The 21,552-nt window shown below is 41.3% G+C and overlaps 1 protein-coding gene across 1 annotated transcript in view; it reads left to right on the top strand.

Moving 5' to 3' along the window:
- Nucleotides 1-21,454, top strand: part of LOC117935238 (neuroligin-2-like) — a 91,691-nt gene extending 70,237 nt beyond the window's left edge. The window contains exon 3 of the mRNA XM_034857372.1: nucleotides 21,228-21,454. Coding sequence (XP_034713263.1) covers nucleotides 21,228-21,454 — 227 coding nt within the window. The remainder of the gene's footprint in view (nucleotides 1-21,227) is intronic.
- Nucleotides 21,455-21,552: the final 98 nt, after the last annotated feature.

Here is a 21,552-nt window from a genome sequence, read left to right on the forward strand (position 1 = left end):
CAGCACGCCCATGGGTGCACAGATGGGCTCAAGTGCATTTCCCTTTTTGCTAACAACTTCGGAGAGGAAACTGACAACTGAGTCGGTCTTACACTAGCAAAGAGACTTGCGTCGGGCTACACTGCTCTGGGTGCAAGATAGCGCCCTTAATGTTAAAAAGCAGGTCAGGGCATGCATGACACTGCTAGCCTCAGCACTCCTAACAGCTCCAGGGTTGTCTTTCTCTTTGCTCGTCCTTTCCTCTGCTTCTCCTCCCGCACTGATTTGAAGTCATTATTTTTCACATCACCTGGGAGGGGAGGCAAAAAAAAAGCAAAAGAGAGGGGAAAGAAGAGGGAAAAGCTTTTGGGCAGTAGATCAAAACTCGCTGCATACAGGGACCCTCACCAACACACAACGTTGAATATGCTCACATGTTAACACTCTTATCCTGTCCAATCTTGTCTTACCGTTGAACCCACTTCTATTCTTCATACTTTTTAAATAATGAATGCTGCATCCCAGAGTCTCCTGAGGCCTATACTTGTATCCTTTTTATAGGGCACCCTTAAGACAGAATCCTTAAAAACCTCCTCTAATTTTAAGTGGATTAAGCCTGCAGAATTACTTCCTAATGCTGCCATCAGTGCAAATGGAGTAAAGTGGGACACTCTAACATGAATGTGTGTGTTTGGTCATTGATAAACAAATGCGTGCAAACATTTGCTGGTTACACATGGCTCCTTAATTAATTCTTAAGCACTTTGTAAGTTGCTAAACTAGCCATGTGTTGTCATTTTTTCATTAAATCCATGGCACTGATAACTAAATATGTTTCTGAATTTGTAAGAAAAAAAGCAAGAAAGGGAACATAACTAATATCTATTATTAAAGTAAAGTAATAACACAAAGTTACTTATGTGATTAAAGTTGAAGTGCAGGATTTTTACATAATTAATTATGGTCCATTAAATTCAGGCCCCTGCCAAACGAGTTTACACAATGCAGATTAAGCCTATCACCGGCAGGAAAAGGCTGTCTGTTATTCTCAGTATGATGCGTGATGCGTGTACGTCAACCAGCCAGAGCCAACGGGGGCGGGAATAGGGGAGAGACCATTGCAACGGAGCAGCAGCTTGGAGTATGGCGGAAAAAACTATGGCAGAAAATGTTCCAGATAAAAAAAAAAAGAAACTCAGGAAGGATTATAGTCCAAAAAAAGAAAGCTATTGATCACAGAGTTTGCGTATATTACTCTCACTGCCAGAGGGTGGAGACAAAAGATCCACACTGCTGGTTTAACAAAAACTTGAAATCAAATATGCAATTGAGAATTTTAGTGCTTTTGGATGTTATTACTTCCTGTATGAATATTTTAGAGCCTGGAACAATATTTCGTGGTTACTTCATCAATCTGGTTTTAACATTGTTCTTGACACATGCATCCTTATTTATATATTAGGGTAAAAAAGACAAATGGTAGCATATAAATACAAAAACATAATACAGAATACTCTTTGTAACCCTTTTACTTAGCAGGTTTTTTAAAATTACAGTGAGTAGTTTTTTGTGATGGATGGCCCTGGCTTACCTTTTGCTAGGGACTCTATTAGAATGCATTGATGACCATTGGAAAAGCAATATAATGTTGTGTATATATAAAGTGTTGACTATAAACCCGGCTTGTAGCTGTGGTAGAATATCAGGCCTTAGGAACCAGGGAAACCAGGGTTTTGCCCGCCGGCAAGTTGCTCCTTCACCAAACGCAGGGAAGGAAGGAGGGAGGGAGGGGCTCCATCGGTTCCCCTGGAGATGACATCCCATAAATCATAGTGAGAGGTTTTCATCAGGCTCCTGCAGAGTCACGGCGGATCGATGGACGATGGGGAAGGGAGGGAAAGACCGGCTGCTGCTGCTGCTGCTGCTGCCTTAGGCCCACTGACAAACCGCATGCTTCTCTCAGCAGTCAGCAGCCACTAACACAGAGCAAGGCTTCATGGGAATTAAGTCGGAGGAGCTGGACTCCGCAGCCGTTAAATGGAAACTCGCTCTAAAGGTTTTACCAACAAGCAAGATGGTTGTCTTTAGATGTGAGATTGTGTCAGACTTTAGTCTTTTCAGAGTCTTCTTGTGTATGGGAGGCATTTGGAAGAACTGCATTCGGGTTTGTAAAGAAGTCTAAGGAGGAATATCAGTTCTCTAAAATTTACTCCACGGTACCTCCACTTGCTTCCCTTTCTCACGTCTTATTTTCTTCCCAACGAGGAATAATGGTAGAGACAAAGGAAATCATGCAAAGGAGAAGGGAAATGTGCTTTCAGATGGATCCGACGTCCTTTCCTCTGAAGCGTCACAGGAATTTGTCAGCTGGGCGGAGTTAGCAAGGGCTTTCAGCTGCACCACTTCCGGGAAGGCTGTACTTGTGTTTCCTTGCTCATAGCTCCCCAGGAATCCATCCTCGCTCCTTGGAGCAAGAATATAAGCTTTCAGATGGCCTGAACAAAGTAGGGCCAGCAACTTCCAGTTTGAAATCAGATAAGAGAAGTGAGACTCAGCCGTAGACCATAGAAGTCTTGTCTGTAGACCCACAACACCTGCTGAGGTATCTCCACCAGCTGTGTAGTGGCTTTACTGGCTGTGTGGACTCCACTCGGGCTTTAGCTCGTTACATTCATAACTGTGTCCTTTTCCCAACAAAGGACACAGCTCGACAAAGCTTGATTTTATACCACCTCAAACAGGCATCAAACTACTTTCTCACATTTCCTTCCTTTGATTTTTCTTGAACTCTTTTCGTAGCCTGGATGCCAGCACATTTAAGGTCGGAAAGTTCGGTCTGGACTTGATCCGTTGTGGAGCAACTATACTCGAACCAGAGCTGTTCGGACCAATACAATAGTCAGGGCTGGCTTTATACAGTGATGGACAGATGATCAACAGTAACATAACCAACCACGTCACCAAAGAGCGCTTGGATTGAATTCGTTTCCACCAAAGACGTCTGCTAGGAGATGTGTAGATTCCCCTTTGCGTCGACAGCGCATTCATTTTAAAAGAGAAACAGAGAAACGCGATCAAGGCAATTTGTTGATCGAAAGGATGTTTTCGCCGTCCTTCCCGCAGGATTCGTCAAACGTTCCCACATACTCCATTGCTCTGATTGGTTGTTCCATCCAATTGAGTGCAGAGGCATTTTGTTTCCGGGTTCAGCTGAAACACGCCCCCATAAACACAGCCCAGTGGAGCAGTATCAGGCTCATATTCTGACCAGAATCTGAGTCAGGCTAATCTTTTCCATATTTTTGTGGTGGATATTTTCCAACACAGGGATGCAAACCCAAGATGCACCATTTCATGAAGGTCTGTTCTTTCCTTCCTGTTACCCCTTACCACCCATCTGTTCGACAATGTGAGACTGGCTTATGGCTAACCAATATACGGTGTTAATATGCCCACATGTCCCACATCCCAAGGTAAGCTGTCAGGTGGCTATTTCTGTAGGTTAACTTCACATGAACCAGCAATCACCTACAGTTAGGCTTCTCTGAGGCATCTAACAGCAGTCGAAAATCAATAATTCCTAAATTAACAATTGAATTCTAGAACAAAATAGACAAGCATGGATCTTAAACAAACAGAGACAGACTCTCCCAGGCTAATAAGAACTTTATTGGTGATAGGCTGAGGTTTAACCCTGATAAGCTCTTACAAAGTGCCTTTTGAGCTGCTAGTTCTATTCAATTAGTCCTGCTCGAGGAGGATATACATCAGTTTTGCCAGATAATCCCCGGGGATTTGAACCGCTAACCTCAGCGTTGTCAGCTCCGTGCTTCTTGGGCTGAGCTGCAGGTTGCGAGCTGGGGGCCGTTATGAATTATTCCATCCGATACTTCATCCATCTCCATGCATCAAACTCAAACTCCCACATCTCCCCGTTCGGCAATATTTCAATTTTCTGAGGAGATTCATCAAGAAGGGTTCAATACTAACAAAATAAAAGCAGACGGCGGCCGAGGGCTGCGCTGCAACATCGGCATCACCAAAGGGCTAGAAATGAATAAATAAATCAAACAGATAAAACAAACAGATAAATAATGGAAAGAGAGAGAGAGAAGGGCCAGCATGCAGCAGTGGATATATGACCTATGTTGCTTCTGATGCCAGATTATTCTACGCCATCTCTTTCTTTATGCCGTCTCTTTCGCCTTCCAGCCGCACTTGATATCCTTTAAAGAACAAACATGGGACAATAAAGGCATGATGTGGGAAAAATAGATTGCCATCTTTCTGCAGGCAGAATCCATTACCTAACAGAATGAACAATTGCTGTAACATGTTTCAAGGGTGCCTGTTTCTCCCAAGGGACAGGGGAATGTCCGTCTCTACCTCAGTATACTGTACACACTACCCCAAGAGTTTTCTTTCATGTGTGCGCGCTCGCCAGAACTGAAGGAGACAAAACAGAGCTCTTTATAAATAGACAAGGACAGACTTAGAAGTCGAGAGTAAGAATTGAAGTCAGACATCTCTGGGTAGTTTTCATTTTCTAGAAGATGGAGGTCAGAGCCGAGGGTCTCACCCAGCCTCTGGTCCAACCTTCACAAACCAAATCTGACAGAGTCCATCTTTGCTTTTTGCGCTTCCTCTCGTGTTTCACCTCCCTCCTTTCCCTCTCCTCACGTCCTCTCTGCTCTACCCTGAGGCACAGTGGAGCAGACAGTGACAGGCTTGCACGGTCAAAGGCTTTGTCTTTCTCCAGGAGGTGGTGAGGGTGAAGAGAGAGTCAAATCGGCCAAGGTTGGTAACTCGCTTTGAACTTTTCCATTCATCTAGGACAGCTAGTAAAAGGCCACTGGCAACCACAGAGTGGACTACAGGGACCAAAACATTAAAGGTGCCACATTATGTTCATTTTACAGCTCATACTTGTATTTTCGGTTTAGACTAGAACCTGTTTTTATGCTTTAAAAAAAGCATTACCTGTCTGAATGTACCTGTATCTCATGTAGCTTGTGATTTATTTACGGATACACAACAAACAAAAACATCACGGAGAAAGCACTCAACACATCAGTAAAGATACCAAGACTGTGCCCCAGGGGGGAAAAAACTCTATACGTGTTTGATATTAGCATTATTGTTCATAATGGATCTTAATGGTAACATCACTTCTTTCAGCCAAGAACTACAATATCTAATATTAACCATGAGCTGAGGGGGAGGAGAGATGCGGTTTTAAAACTGCTGACTGCTAAACTGGTGTAGCCCGTGGGTTTGATGGACTGTTGAAACGGAGGAAAAAGGTTATTAGAAATGTGTCCAGAACTACTGAGGCTGACGTGTCTTACAAGACAAATCGGAACTGTGCAGACAAGGAGAAGAGCTGGGGAGAACTGGCGTGAGGAAGAGAGTCAGTTTGTGTCTGATTGTGAAAGAGGGAGAGAGAAACAGCTCTTAATATTGTGTAGTGTGTGATGGACTTATTTTCTTTCAAATCTTGCAGGGTGTTTTTAGTTTTTGAGAGGCAACTGTGAACTTTTTCCTCGTGGAATGCAGTCCAAATTCAGAATTGGTTGTAGTTTTAAAAGTTTAAAAAAAGTCTGCGTGTGGACTAACATTTGACTTCATTAAAGTGTATTTCTTGCGTCATTTGAGATGGTCGGCAAATGATGGTCTGCAGGGATTGATTTGTTTGTGTAGTGTAGTGCACCATAACCACATTTCTGCCCACTGCTTGAATCTTAACTGGTTATTTCCTGATTTGTAGCTCTTAGACACGCAACATTTAGAAAACATGACAAAAGGCAAGTTAATATTTTTATGACTATCCACCACTTCCTATATCTTCCTGTCAGGACGTGCATCAAAGACTGCATGCATTCTGCCATTGCACTAGACTCTGAATGAAAGAATTAGCAAAGGGCTCAGTTCCAGCTATTTATAGCCTGTAAGCTGGAGCGAGGGAAAGAAAGAGGGAGTGTGTGATGCATGCGTGGGTGGGTTTTAGTATTCTGTGGGTGTGTGTATGTGTCACATGATCCTAATAATCTCAGTTGTATGTGTGTGTGTGTTTTTATCCATTATTCTCGACTCTCTTGTCCTCCCCCATCTTTCTCTCTCTCTTCCTCTCATTTAGCTCATGTTAGCTCTCCTCTTCATGCATTGCCACCCTTTTCGCCCAACCTGTCTTCCCTTTACTTTTCAATACCATACACACACATACCCCCCTTTGTTTTCTCTGAATTGTGCCTCCCTGACTCCCACCTGAAATTCTCACAGCTTCCCAGTCATCACCATATGCTTTGGATGAGCAATGGAGACAGAAATAGGATTTAGCCGTACACAGTCCATTTAAATGATCTTTTTAGCGTCAGGAGAGTGAAGTGACTTTACAACAGTACTTAAATAATAAGCTCCCAGGCTTTCACTGTGCACATTCTTTTGGCTCTTCTTCTGCAGCAATGCTCCAGCACAATCTTGAATACCATCTGATTTAACTCTGGGGGATTGATGGAGTACATCTAATGGGATTTGATGAAGTCTGATGTGCCCTCGCCTATCAATTAAACATTCCATTGAAAATAAACCCAGGTGGGGCAGCGTCACGCTAAGAAAACACGGCTGACTTCTACTCTCTCTCTTCATGTCTCTCTTTAAATGTCCCAAAAAGATCTGTTCCAATTTGTTAAAAAGACTTCACTCAAACCTTTCAAATATACTTCCTCCACAGAGCTGCGGATGAAGGTCTTACAGGTCCACACAAAATTCCGGATGGGAGACAAACGTGCTCTGGTCTTTTGGCATTTCTTTAAAGCAATCACAATCGTCAGAGCCACGGTGCCGCTGCAAGATAGCCTTGGGAAGGAACTTGTTTTGGTGGAACCAAAAAATGTGTACGTTCAAAAGTAGTTTTAGGCGTACAACAGAAAACTCAGATTGGACAGATAGTCTAGCTAGCGGTCTGGATTTACACTGCAGAGATCTGAGGGGAAGTTAACCCTATTCCTCAGAAATCCACCGAAGGTTAAACTGCCAAGACAAAAGATAACAGACATCTGGCTGAAAAGAGTGGATATAGACATTGTGGATCTAGACTACAAATGTACCAATAACAATCAGCTCAAAATACAAACCCTGACACTAGCAGAAAGTAGGTTTTCAATTTGAAATAACTTTAGTAGCTTAAATATTTGCCTCATAATATCTCTTCTATGATCTTCTCCTGTATGATAGCTGGATATTTACTTCTATGTTGGAAGGAGAATGTGGTTGCAAAAATGAGATTCCTAAGAATCTCCTGGTACTCTCTTGTATTTTTGTATTATACTAGTATATATTTGTAGTGCTTTAGAGCTGCTTATTCAGCCCAACCTCTGGTAACATTACCCCCAGACTGTCACAATCAGGATAAATGGGATACAGGTTTGTCATAGATTGTACCACGGGGATGGGCAGTCATAAATTGTCCTCAGTTCTCAGTGTGTTAGCCTTTTTATAATTAATCTTCCCGTTTATTGATACAGTTCGCATTCTGAACTGCTGAGTCGGCCCTTTCAGGCCAGCGTGGTCAGCTGTCCTGTTACCATGTTGTTAATGAGACCAACAGCGTTGTGGAAATAACTGCGCAATGCTGCGTGATAGAGATAAGCTGCAGTATAGAAACAGGGAAGTGTTGCAGGAATGTATTTAATTACACAATGGAACTGAGTGAAACTGATATTTGACATTCATGTTTAGTTATTAAAGACACATTTTTTTTTCTCCTTCATACCGAATAGAAACTATTTTTGAATAGAATAGGAGGAGCACCTCGACAAAAGAGAAAATTGAATAATTCTGCTATAAAGGAATACAGCACCGACTGGACCTTTAACAGGATCATACCTAACTCTGTTCCCCCTGTCTGTGGAAATTGGAAACAGATCGGATTCTCAGACTGGAAGCCTACTTGTTATTAAAGCAACCTTGAGAAAAGACTAAAATATGATCAAAGAGCCCAGCAACCTGAAACAAAAAGCAGAATTCAGCTGTCTGGGGATTAATAATGGCTCTGGTTTGCCCTAAGGCTAAACTACTGAAGACACACACACACACACACACACACACACACACACACACACACACACACACACACACACACGTTGGCACATGTACACACTTAGTCACACAAACATGTTGGGCTCAGGGACACATGTACATACACATGCTCATTCTGCATTATGAATTAAATTGCCTTTTCTCACTCTTTACATCCCATCCGCCCTCTCCCTCTCCTTCTCTCCCACACACACACACACACACCCACACACATACAAACATGCACACTCCATCTCTTTCAATACAGCTGAAAGGGCCGTCTCTTCAGGGCTTCTGAAGCTGAGGTGGCCAGTGGCAATGAATGCAAATGACCCCTACTACAAACACACATAGAATCACACACACACACACAACATGAATGTTAAATGTTAAAAGTAGAGAGAAGGAGAAGAGAAAAAGGAGAGGAACGAAAGGAGGGAGGAAGGATAAACAGAGAGAGCAGGAGGTTATTCAGAGGTAAGGCCTCCTCCTCCTTTGGAGGAAACCCGTGTGCTGATGTGTTTCAGTAAGAGAAAAGTCATTGCATCAGTACCACGCAGTTCTGGATCATTCTCAAAATGATTCCACAGTTTCAATGCGTTTAGAGAAATATATCTTTTTTTTATTTTATTTTTAAACTGCACATAATATTCTATAGTTTAAGGTAAAAAGCAGTGGGCTCTCAACGGTCAGTAATGAAGAAGTTAAATACCATACCACTGTGGAGTCGGTCACTTTCATTTGGCCTGGGCTGTGTTGTAACACAGCGCAAAAAGAGCAGCAGCATGCATTGCACACTGATGTCTGCTCACATTTCAGCACCACGGACAGCACCAGGGGAGCCAGTCCTGACACGTGCATACACAACCAAATCAAATGTGAAGCCTTATTCTCTGTTTCTACCACTGATGGCTGTTTCTATGATCATATTCACTATTTTCTACTCACTTTGGAGGAAAATCTGTAGGTAAAAACCATTTAGGAAAACTCTGGTTATTCCTTTGATCCAGCAGGGGCTTAAATGTTTAGTAGTTAGCTCTCATTAGTTACACTGCTTTGCTTTTCTAGGCTTTGCTCGATGATAAATTGGGTTTTTCAACACAATCCTTTAATGTTTGATTTGATTTCTTGTGAACTACTGAAAACCTACTCAGATAGAGAACCTTTTTGTTGAACCTGTCACAACTATATACAGTACATCCAGTTGAACGTGGGCATTGCTTTTTCTTTGAATAACTATCTCAAAGATCTTAATTTTGATTATTTTTTTGGCAGCATTTATGTTGATTAGTGGTTATTGCAGGTGCTTAGGTCACTATAACTTGATTATAAAGTCCAGCCGCTTGTAGTCATCGATCTTTCTCGGTTTGTCCGCCCGTTAATAAAACCGCTGATACGCTGCTTCACACACACGTTGAAGAGCGGGTCTAGTGATGAATGAAAGGCTTCACTATCTGTCCGGGGATCTCAATCACCATTGTGTTACCTGATAGATATTGACTCAATTTATTTTAATTGAGAATCTTCGAGGTGATTACCCAAGGGGTTCAGAAAACCAACCTGTGAGAGGCCACTGCTTTTATAGATCTCACTAGACATTCAGTCAACATTTAAAGTAGCAAACAAATAAAACTAGATGAAAAGTCTATTAATGCAGTCAAACATTAATTCATATGGTGAAAATTCACTTACTTTCCATTAGGCAGAAATAAGTAATTGGCTTTTCACTTTACTCTGTCGAGCTTTAGAAAGTGTCCAGTGAAGTTTAGAAACATATAAAGGAATTCCCTAGCCCACCTAGTCTAACACACAACACAAACTCAAATGGTTCTACAAGGATATGGGCATTTTTTCCATAAGGTGCTAGATCTATTAAATGCCTTGTTCTTAATCAAGGTTGGATTCAAATATCCAATCAGACGTCCACAGAGCCAGCCCCCACTTAATTGTACAGTTAATGCAACAGCTGCTGGGTTTAGTCTCCAGGTGACACAACAGATTACGCTGTTGTTTAATGAAGTGGTGTTTTGGTATGATGTAGCTTGGGGGGAGATAAGGTAGATTGAAAGAGAGATGGCAATTGAACTGTCCAAAAGCATTAATATAACATGTTTTCTGTTAGATCACTGTTGTCAGCTTTGCCTTATTTCCCACGAGGCTCCTTTATTTTTGCGTTCAAGTTTAACAGGATTTCGATCCCATTTTAGAAGGCCAAATTGGGACGAATTAGGATAAATGAAAAATCCCTCATGATTTCATAACTCAGCATTAGCAGGCATATTTCAGAGTAGACTTTTCCTTTAATGGAGTATGCACAGTTGGCACAGGGACAGACGAGGGACAACAGGATAACACAAATAAAGTAAAAAAAATATATATATATATTTATATATAAATATGGATGTAAAAATGTGTCTGCATCTTGGTGTTCCTCCTGGGCCTTTGACCTAAATCACTCCCCATGCTCCATCTTTGCACTCCTGCAGTGTTCCACTCTGTCAGCATTAGGCGCTCTGGCTCATCCGCTCACTGGTTAGTAATGTCCTCAGTGCTGCGGCCCGCGGTGGAAAAAGCTCTTACAAGGCTGGCCTGAAAGGAGGAGATGGATTTAGGTGGAGGCAGGGAGGGAGGTTGGTGAAGAGTCAGCCCCACACCTGCTTTGTGCTTTCACCTCTTTGTATACCTGAGCCCACTCCAGTCCTCAAAACACATTCACATCTTTTATCCTAGTCTACTGTATATCGATAACACTTCATTTACGCGATACTTCCAGTGACCCCGGATGTTCCACCAGATGTCCCTCATTTTTGGCCAAATGTCCCTCGCCTTCTGCTTTCTTTGTGTTGGCATTCTAAACTCCGGTCGATTCGGGAAGCATCCTCCCAGCTACAACCGGCAACCAAATTAAATGTATCTTCTATTGGAGAACAATTCTCATCACACACTAGACACTATTTTAGAGGTGTCCAACCAACAGTGCAAAATCCGATCCCAAAGTTTTGTATTTTAAAATAATGTCATCATAAAAATCTAAATCATAAATGTCTGGTACAAAGTATTTGAGTAGGTGGCAACAAGCCACTGTTTGGCATTTTTGCTTACTAAATTAATCAAAACATCAACAACACACATCAAGATGTTCTATTGATCAACTCATTGAAAAATGCTTCATCACTAACTTGATCCAGCTAGGTATAAACAAAGCAAAAGCAAAACAACAACAACAAAATATTACATAGAAATGAGGTGAATTGCAATTTTTGACAAACCTATTTAATCAGCTGCTCGGTCTTATTCCGTCAGTGACTGCTGACTCCTCACTCCTCTTAACCGCCCAGCTGATTAACAGCTGCTTCAGTAGAAAAATGAATTTCTGGCAATCAGCTAGGCTAACAACAAGCCTTACCTAATCTTTTGCAGGCCACATTTTCGCCTTAGTTGTGTATTTAAAAAATTACATCCATAGGAAACTTTGGTCTCGTTTAGAACTTGAGCATCTGCAGATTAATTCTATACATGGTATGTTTTGATACAAAATGAATAAATCCCTGTTGTTGTTGTTATCTTCTCTGCCATCGTGACTGTAAGGGAGCCATGACGGACAATAGAGTGAGACTCAGCTCTTCTTTGTTTTGGCGGGAAGAGGGAGACAGACCTGTTCCTAGGGCTGAGCAATATATCGATATTATATCAACATCGATATATGATTCTTAGATCGTCTCAAATTTAGGATCTAGTGTGACTATAGTGTGACACAATTGTTGTCATTTCCTGGTTTTAAAGGATACATTACAGTAAAGTGATGACATTTTCTGAACTTACCAGAACCTGAACCTGCTCTAGCTGGGCTATTATTTGCCTCTGCCCAGTTAAAGTTAATATTTTGTGAAAGCACCAATAGTCAACCCTACAGTATTGCCATAATATTGACATTGATGTATTTGTGTGATTTCTTTCCCCATATAGCCCAGCTCTACCTGTCGTAGAGTGCACCTTTCTAGTGGAATATCTAACTGGGGAAGGGACAGGATGGGAGGAGACAGAAAACCTCTGTGTTACATGTAATGGAAACGGCTTTGGTGTTAAAGCAGCAAGACGTGTTCAAAGCCCACATGGACAGATAAACTGCAAGCGTGGTCTTGGATCGTACTGGAAGGTTATTGCACAGATCACCAACAAACCTTTTGTTTGGGGCAGAAAGAGCCTAAGGGGTTGAATGACTGTTCAAACACACACACACACAGATTCGTTTCATTTGAGTTTTTCGTGGACAAAGGCAAGGAAAGCCAACACACCGCAGAGATTACTTCAAGAGATGAAATACTACATGAAATGGCAACAGAGCAGCTGAGCCTGTCGGTATTTTGATAGCTCGACATAACAACCTCGCACCATATTCCTCTTGTTTCCCTTTACTTTCTCCACCTTCCCCATATGCCAGACAACATGAAGACTCTTTGCTTTTCAAAGGTTAGCCCAATAAAGAGCACCCGCAGCTCTGCTGACAAAACCACACATTTCAAAATAGTTAAAAACTAGGCTTTTCTCAATTTCGCTGTTGACTTTTTACATGACAGACCCTGTTCTGGCAGACCCAGGGTATCATGGGAGATGGAGTTAGAGTCTTTCCAGTAATTTATCACCTCTGAATATCAAGACACACACAAACACACACACACACACACACACACATTCTTATTCTAGAACAGTTTGATGCAACTAGATAATTGGACTATTGCATTTGAAATTGTGATTATTTCCTGTCAATGAAACTGTCATTTTGGTGTATGCAGTATTAAAGGTTACACTCTGAATCAATTTAGTTTCTAAACAAATTGAATCAGATAAAATAATACAGTTTCTTGTTGTTTCAGGGTTTAGTCAGTTAGGGGAAGAAAAAAAAAACTGTCATACCACAAGCCATGTTCAGTGGAAGTGAAATAGACATGCAGTTACCTGACGTTGCCAAGGGCCATCGCCCTCGGAGACCAGCCACACGCTTCACTGCTAAACCATAGATTTATACCAGACCATGTGTAAATCAATGTGTTGAAGAGGGAGTTTTTCATTAAAACTGGTGAGTTGGGGATTCACCATGACATATGAAGTAGTGTAACTATTGGATTTCTTGGCCACCTTATGAAAAGTTAATGCAGGAGCACACAATCTCCAATTGTAGTTCCAGAAGGGCAGGATGTATAGTTGACCGTGTGAGAGGTTGCTGGTAATCCTATAATGAGTTTATATTGGCTGTATATAGTAATACATCCCTGTAATATTCCATAGTAAGTGCAAATCCAGATTCAGACAGGAATTGAAACTCCAAAGCACACATTGGTAGATATATGCATGAACGCATTAGCAGATAAGCCCTGTGTGTGTGTGTGTGTGTGTGGGGAGGGGGGTGGGGGGGGGGGGCTACACAGAGAGAAATTGGCTTTAACCTTCATGGCTACTCGATCACCACCACTCTGTAAATGTTACTGCATCTGTTTACCTCTTTCTGTTCTCTCTGCTTTACATTATTTCTCTGTCTCACTTTATCTTTAGTTTGTCCCCTCTATACCTCTATTATTCCCCCCCCCCCCCCACAGTCTTTCTCCACCGCAACTCCTCTACCCTCTTATTCACCATCTTTACATCCAAACTTTCTCCTCATTCCTTCAAGTCTCCCCCCCCCGTCCTTACGTCAGACTCTTTCTCCCTCCTTGTATTAACTTCCCACTCCCCTGCCATTAATACACACTTTTCTCTCCTCCTTCCCATTCACTAGTAACAGACACTCTTAGACGTTTTCGTCCCTCTCAACCTGGATACCTGTACAAATCACAGTCTTTTTCTTTTTTGCTTCATCTTATCTTCTCTGTCTCTCTCATACACATTACTTGGGGGGAAAAAGTATGTCAGCATCCCCTATGCTCCCTTCATTCTTCTCCTTTCCATTTCCTTCTTTCTAATTCATTCTTCCCCCTTCAGCCAGGTTGGAATGATATTTCTCAGGCTGTCAGTCTGAGGCTTCAGAATGAGGCACCAGGAGAATAAAAAGAGAGCAAGAAGGAGAGAGAGAGAGAGAGAGAGAGAAAAAAAAGTCAGAAAATGTAGAAAGTATATTACAGTAATGTAAGACAGTTTATATAGTTAATATGAGATTGTCAGAGTCAGCCAGCTTTCAAATCCTGTGTGTTCCATGTAGAAAAAAGTGAGCACGTTCAGTATTCATACATCAACCACAGCTCACAGTCAGCTCTTTTTACTACGGAGGGCTCTGATCCCCCAACAGAGGCACAAACTCAAATAAACACAATTGTAAATTGTAAACAGATCAGATCATTCTGTATCGTATGACTTACTGAGGGCTGAGGAAAGGAAATACACTCAACACAGAGTGTGTGTTAGATTTCAACGATACACACACGTTGGTGAAAAACACTGAAAACTATTTCACTTTTTTAATTTAGGGTTACCGATATCTGAATAGCTAATAATAAATGTCAATCAAAAACAAAATTTGAGGTTATGCGATTCTATGTGATTGTTTAAGAGTACACCTACAGTATTTATATACTCAAACTGTTCAGGTACCTTTACTTTAAATACAACGCCGTATGTGGATGTGTTTTCATGCTGGGCCTGGGGGACTTTGGGGTTCAGTATTAATCTGCAGGACCAAAACATGACATCAAATAAATATGTGCTTCAACACTGCTCCTATCAATCTCAACACCTTTGACTATCTACAGAAATGTTCCCTTTTTATTTTATTATAAGGACTTTAGTTTTTCCTTTCTTTCAGCAGTTGATGCCTTTAAAAGAACCCCTGTGGTACTCTCCAGAGAAGAATGTAGAATGAGATTAAAGCTTGCCAAAGTCAGCTCAAAAACAAAAGATCTAATTCTTATAGCAAGCATAAAAAACAAGGATGTGAAGGAAGCAGGACTGAGTTTGAGATGGGCAGCAGGAAGTTATCAAGCATATCTAAAATGGATGTAACCTATTTTCCTCGTCCCTGGGAGCAATCACGGCCATTCAAGTCAATGCTTGATATTCCACTAGCCACGGCATGTCCCAGAAGCGTGCGTAATTACAGGACTGCTTGGAGTAGACGGTAGATACTAGCTTAATAAACACTTGATTGTTCTGTAGAGACAATATAATCTGCGAGTCAGGGAGCAAGACGCTCTGCCTCTGAGAGGCCCCCGATGTGGTATGGTATGTTGCAGAGGACTGAACAAAACCGGAACACAGTCAGAATGCCGTACAGCTGTGCCCAGTGGAGAATGAAGGTGAGATGGAAAGGCTAGAAGGAGAAGAGCTCCCATAGTTCTAATACATAGTGTTGTAATGCAAAGAACATTGTATCATTTGATTTAATGGACAGACGGATACATACACAGCATACGTACAGACGCACCTGTTGTTTTTTCAGGTTCAATACATTTTGGTTTTCTACTAGAACATGTTTACATGCTTTCATGTTGACAAAACACAATATTTTTCTCAAACTGACTGCCTGAATATACCTGTATACCTGTCTCAAACGTTTTGTTTTAGTCTGCACTGACTGGTGTTTTGGGCCTTTCTCATCCGAGTCTCTGCAGCCAGGTAATGACCGTAACTGCACTGTAGCAGCACTTTCTATCTATATATAGTAGTAGTTGTTGTGACATCACAATTGTACAGAAGTCCTGACGGCTCTTTTAAAAGCACTATATTTAGCACTTTCTAAATAAGGGCTTTGTGCATTTCTCTGTGGATTGAGCGTTTTGGTACTTTATCTGTAGTTATTAAAATACCTCGACCAGCTTTGTAATCAAAAAGACATGGAAATCTCACTTTTGACAATATGGGACCTTTAAATTGATACATTTTGTAGCCTCCAACATTAAAGATAAAGGTTATGCAAATCATGCCCTTCTATTGAGAGGACTAAATTCAAACTTAATCATACAAAGGCAGCAGAAAAGTAATTGTGACAGGGTGACTAATGACGATAATATAAATCCATTTCTAGCCTTTCCGAAGAGTGAGTGTTGCACATCACCTGAAAGAACAGAAGCTCTGCCGGCTCACACAGAAGCCTATTTGAGCGGCCATCAACATGGGCTCAACATGTTGTTTGTAGTGAAGTCACAGCTTGTTCATCTCCATCTGTGACCTGCCCACACACATTCTGACTGAGAGAGCACTGGTGTGTGATGATGAAGCAAAAGATTGGCAGTATAGTTAGAGCTGCCTGCCATCCTGCCTGATTGTCTGTACATCTAACTACTGTATCTAAGACACACACACACACACACACACACACACACACACACACACACACACCAGAACATCTACTTACAATGCGTGAAATAGATAATATGTGTGTGGTTGAGCGACTCTCAGTCACATCTCACTTACTCATCTACAGCCAACTCTCTCTCCCACACACACACACACACACACACACACACACACACACACACACACATTATTCGTTAATGTTTTAGCTCTAGGACAATGACAATGTCCCCATCTCTTCTCTCTCACTTGCAAACACACACACACACACAGACACACACACACACAGTCTTTTGTATAAGCATCTATCATTTATACTCAACGCTCACTCACAAACTGTCAGACACAGTTCCATTTCCTCGTAGATCATACTGGACTGGCACACATTGCCTAAATGAGCTACTCAACACCTACTTACTCTTGTGCCTGCACAGAAAAACACACTCGCTCATATCCATAAACACAGAGGAATAAGCCTCTTTTTTTCTCCCTCAGCTACTGCCTGCCTGAAAGCAAAACGATGTACCCAATGATACCAACTGAAATACTGATATAGATGTTAAAACATAGAGGATACATTGTACATTTATTGTACATTGTTATGATATTTGAGCCGATAATATAAAGTATAGTAGCTAGGGCTCATGATATGTTTTCAAATCATATCAATATTATTAAGGGCATTAAATATGCAAGCAGCTTTTTTTACGACCCATATTTACGTTTATTGTTAGCACTGTAAAATATAATTTTAGAAAATGGATGTAAATCTGGGTGAAGAAGCACCGTATTAAGACGCTTCATGGTGGTTTTTACGTCGTATTGTCATTCATAAAAGAAAAAGAAATAGTAAAAGAGAAACTAGTTGAACTGGAAAGATGTATGAATGTGAATCTCCACACCTATTGCATTTCAGTCTATTGTGACTGTGTGTGATTGTGTGTGTGTGTCTGTGTGTGTGTGTGTGTGTGTGTGTGTGCGTGCGTGCGTGCGTGCGCGCGTGTGCGTGCGTGCATGCGTGTGTGGCCGTCGGGAGAAGTGGAGCCAGAGTGAAGCCTTATATAACCAGCTTCAAAGTGAGCTGCAGTCGGACAGCAGTACAGACACGGCAAAGTGCAAGAAGAGAAAGAAGAAAAGAGTTTCACAGAGAGGAGGATAAAAGACAGAGACTGTGTAGAGGAGAGAGGCTAAAAACAACCGTAGGTGAGAAAATAGTATTTTGCGACTACTTTATGCAAGTAGCACAGGTGATAATTGTATTTGCTGTTATTTTTGTCATCTACAGACAGGTATGCGTGCGTGTGTGTGTGTGTGTATGTGTGTTCGTGTGAAAGGATGAATTGCACATGCTCCTGTCTTCCTCAGCACCTTTGATTGGGAAAAGGAAAATGTCCAGAAAACCAGCTATTCTTTCTTTCCCTCTGCTTGATTCACACTGCTAGGCTCCTCGCCCACTCATTGCAACAACAAAAAAAAGATGTCAATCAAGCTCAGTTTTACTCTTTATCGCAGCATGTTGCCTGGCTGGTAATGGTTGCTTGATTTCCGCTTTCCATTTTTTGTCATTTTCTTCCAAAAAAGTTTGCTGTACGGGTTTCTTTGACGGGATGGTTTCTATTTAAACCTTTTTAGCAATAGACAAACTCTTTAGGAAATAGTTTTGACCGTTTTGATCAGTCAATAACATGTCTTATAATTTTGTAGTTGTTTTGTGCTTTGTAATAGTAAACAAACCTTAAGTGATGGTCAATCAGCTGCACATTTTGTCATTTTTACTCCCACAAGTTTATCTAAAAAACTATGATGCTGCTTCAAAAAAATCGAGTGTGCTCGGGTCTCCATTGCTGAGGAAGACTGAAAATAAAGTTCTAGTAGGTGGACCTTGAGTTAAGAAAACAGCCGTTAAGTGTCACATTAAGCCAGCCGTCAAGTAATTCCAGTAATTGTTCCAACACCTGAATGCAGCAGTTATTTCTTGGGGCTCTACAGCTCTATAGACCGCTGTGGTCCAGATTGAAATATCTCAACCATCATATAGATTGCCTTGAAATGTCCAGACATCCATGGTCTCCAGAGGAGGACACGTATTGACTTCAACGACCCCCTAGTCTGGATCGACAACGATTGATTTAAGGGAATGCTCCGGTGCCGCCAGGAGATCTGCCGGATGTCCTTCCACTGTCTTTGTGTTGTAATTTTAAACCCCGGTAGATTTACGAGGACTATGATTAACTGCTCATCAGATCTCTGCAGCTAGCTGGACTATCTGTCCACTATCTGAGTTTTCTGTTACACGACTAAAACATCCTTTGAACATTCCCATTTTCCACCAAAACAAGTTCCTTCCCGAGACTATTTTGCATCGGCACCGTGGGTCCGTCCGGTGCTTGGAGCCGCCCAAGACGATTGTGATTGGTTTAAAGAACAGCCAATAAACCAGAGAACGTTTTTCTCCTATCCCGTAATGCTGTGTGGACTAGCCGGACCCTCCTCCGCAGCGCTGTGGAGGAAGGTCTGGCGATACGAGACTAACCACTCCCTGACTTTTCACCCAGTGCCACCAGCAGGTCATATATATACAGTATATATGCTGTATCCAGTGCAAAATCCACATGTACTTGTTACAAAATGTGGTACAAACATTCATGGTTCCTAGACAATGAATCCTCATACTCAGGTCCTGACTTTTCCTAAAGGGCCATCACAAAATCCTCTGTACTTTCTTTCTATGTTAGCATGCTGATGGTAAACATATTAAACATTACTCCTGCTAAACAGGTCATAATAATTACATGTTCTACTAAATATATTTGGCAAAACCATTTAGTAGTTTATACATGTGATTATTAAGTGGACATGGTGGCAACAGTCAACTAGGTGCTCAAGTAACAATTGTCCAAACATAAAAAGAAATAACTGGGCAACACTAAAGGACTTTCAGGAAGCGCCTACTCTATATGATTCCTACATGAAAACACAGAATCTTAAGTCAAGGTCCACCTACTAGCTTTTTTTCCGGAGCTTTCAAAGTGGCCTGTGTTTTTCAATTCTACCCTGATTGTATTTTGTGTATTCTGGGATTTAATGTAACATTTAGTTTTTTACTTTTATTTTGAAATGCCCGTGTTGGAAGTGGGACATCCTTTCGATACTGGACATTCATGTGTTTAGTTGTCATTGGATGATTGATAAATATTCAGCCACCTTGTCGGCCATGCTTTTACCCATTCTTCACAACAACATGATGAGAAGCAGACTCTTCCAGTAAGTTGTGTTACGTTATACAAGTGTTTATTTTCATTATTATTATTTATTAGATTCAACTGAATAAAGTCCAGTTTCTTTGTCAAATTTCAAGTTTCCAAAGTGGATGAGATGAGATGAAAGCGTGAACAGTATTTTTGTAGTAGCTTACGTTCTTAGGCTTGACTTTCTGAATGCTGAGGTGAAGAGCCTTTTTCCACTAAAACGCACCCTGTGAAAGATGACGGCAACGGTATACATACATGACTTTTGTTTGTCTCCTTTGTGTGATACCTGGGCATGAATGAAGCCTACAAGAAAAAATGAAAAGTATGAGGATGATAAAACACGATCATATCAAAGCATTTGTTTTGCTATTTTTCTCAAACACCTCATTTCTTAATAATGACTCTCTGAGAAACGAGTAGGAGGGGTTGATAACAGAAACCACTTTATCACAGCCAGGTTCCTGGAATGTGACACGAGCAGTTCATCAACAATTTAAAAAAAGAAAAAAACACAACGATTATGATGGAAGGAGGAAAAGAGAAGGTTGTTTTTTCCCTGGTTGCCCCTCTGTGGGCATCTCTGCTGCTCTTACTCTCTCTGTCGTCTTCACTTTCTCTCCACCCCTCTTTTTAATTGAGCAGAAACAGCCAGTGGGCAGATGGGGATCAAATTACATTCACCTTTTACCTGCGCTCCTCTGCGCAATTAGCATCACGCTTACTCGTCATTTCAAATTGACACACTGCTGTTGTGCCATGTAATTATTTACCCGCCTGGGGAATCGCTCTCTGGTTTAACCACAAAATAATGACATATACACACACACACACTCATACTCACACTCCAAAACACAAAAGCACCTGTGGCCTGTTTCATCTGTAACATTTTAATATGCCTTCTACCATTACAGGGTCATTGTGTATATGATTGTCTAATTAAAGATGTCTTTCTGTTTGCTGTGTCCATTTCTAAAAGGTCTAACTGACGTGAAGTTGTGCAACTGCCCTTTAAAATGTTCTGTGTTCTCTCACGGCTGAAAGTTTGGGGTTAAGATTTTGGTGTTTGAGCATCAGGACCCAAACCCGCCATTCTTCCTGTAGGTGTCCACATCTTTGCCTGTTCTTTTTTTTCTTAATCTGTCCTTTTTCTGGTCATAATGGTGGGAGGAAAGGGCTGGGTCCTGTTCTTCAAACCACATATATGGCTTTATCCCGCCATATTCCCTTTTTCCAACCCCACCAACCACCCGACACCCACCCAGCTCCCAAAAAAGGAGTTAGGCTAAGGGGAACAAAACGAGGTTTTAAAGGAGAGAAAGAAAGAGGGACCATACACAATATCAGGCGTTTTCTTCTGCAGGGGGAGAGAAGGAAATCACATCCAAAAACAGCTTTCTTTGATCTTGTGTCTTTTCTTGTGATGAATCTGTGTCTGTGATGCCTTTTGTTTTTGCTTTTGTACTCTTTTTAAAGGAAAAAAAACAAAAAAAAAACACAATAGGCAACCATGAACTCTTGCTGATTTGTCCTTTTTGCTCTTTCTTCTTTTCTTTTTTTGATATTCTTTTTTTCCGTTTTTGCCAGTAATCTTTTTTGAATTTTCTCTTTTCTCTTTTTCCCCCCTTTTTTTCTTAACCCTAGGTCCGCTCACAAAAAAACATGATGAATCTTCAATGAACAAGCCTCGAGACGAAGGTATTTTTGTTGCATGTTTTTCCTTTTTTCTTGTTTTGAAGTCTTTTTGGGGGATGTGTACACACATAGAGTGGAAAACACACACACGCACACCAAGTCACACATCTCTTAGGTGGGACTTTGGATATGAGATGCATACCTACAGTATGTGTTGGTGTAAGTGTATGTGCTGAAACAGCTGTCTTTCCTATGCAAATCATTAGCCTTTTGCAACCTCGGATGATTATAACGCCCGGCTAATGGAACCCAGATACCCTCCATTATAAAGTCA

Source organism: Etheostoma cragini, chromosome 19, assembly GCF_013103735.1.
Source record: "Etheostoma cragini isolate CJK2018 chromosome 19, CSU_Ecrag_1.0, whole genome shotgun sequence".
In the NCBI taxonomy this organism is placed as follows: domain Eukaryota; kingdom Metazoa; phylum Chordata; class Actinopteri; order Perciformes; family Percidae; genus Etheostoma; species Etheostoma cragini.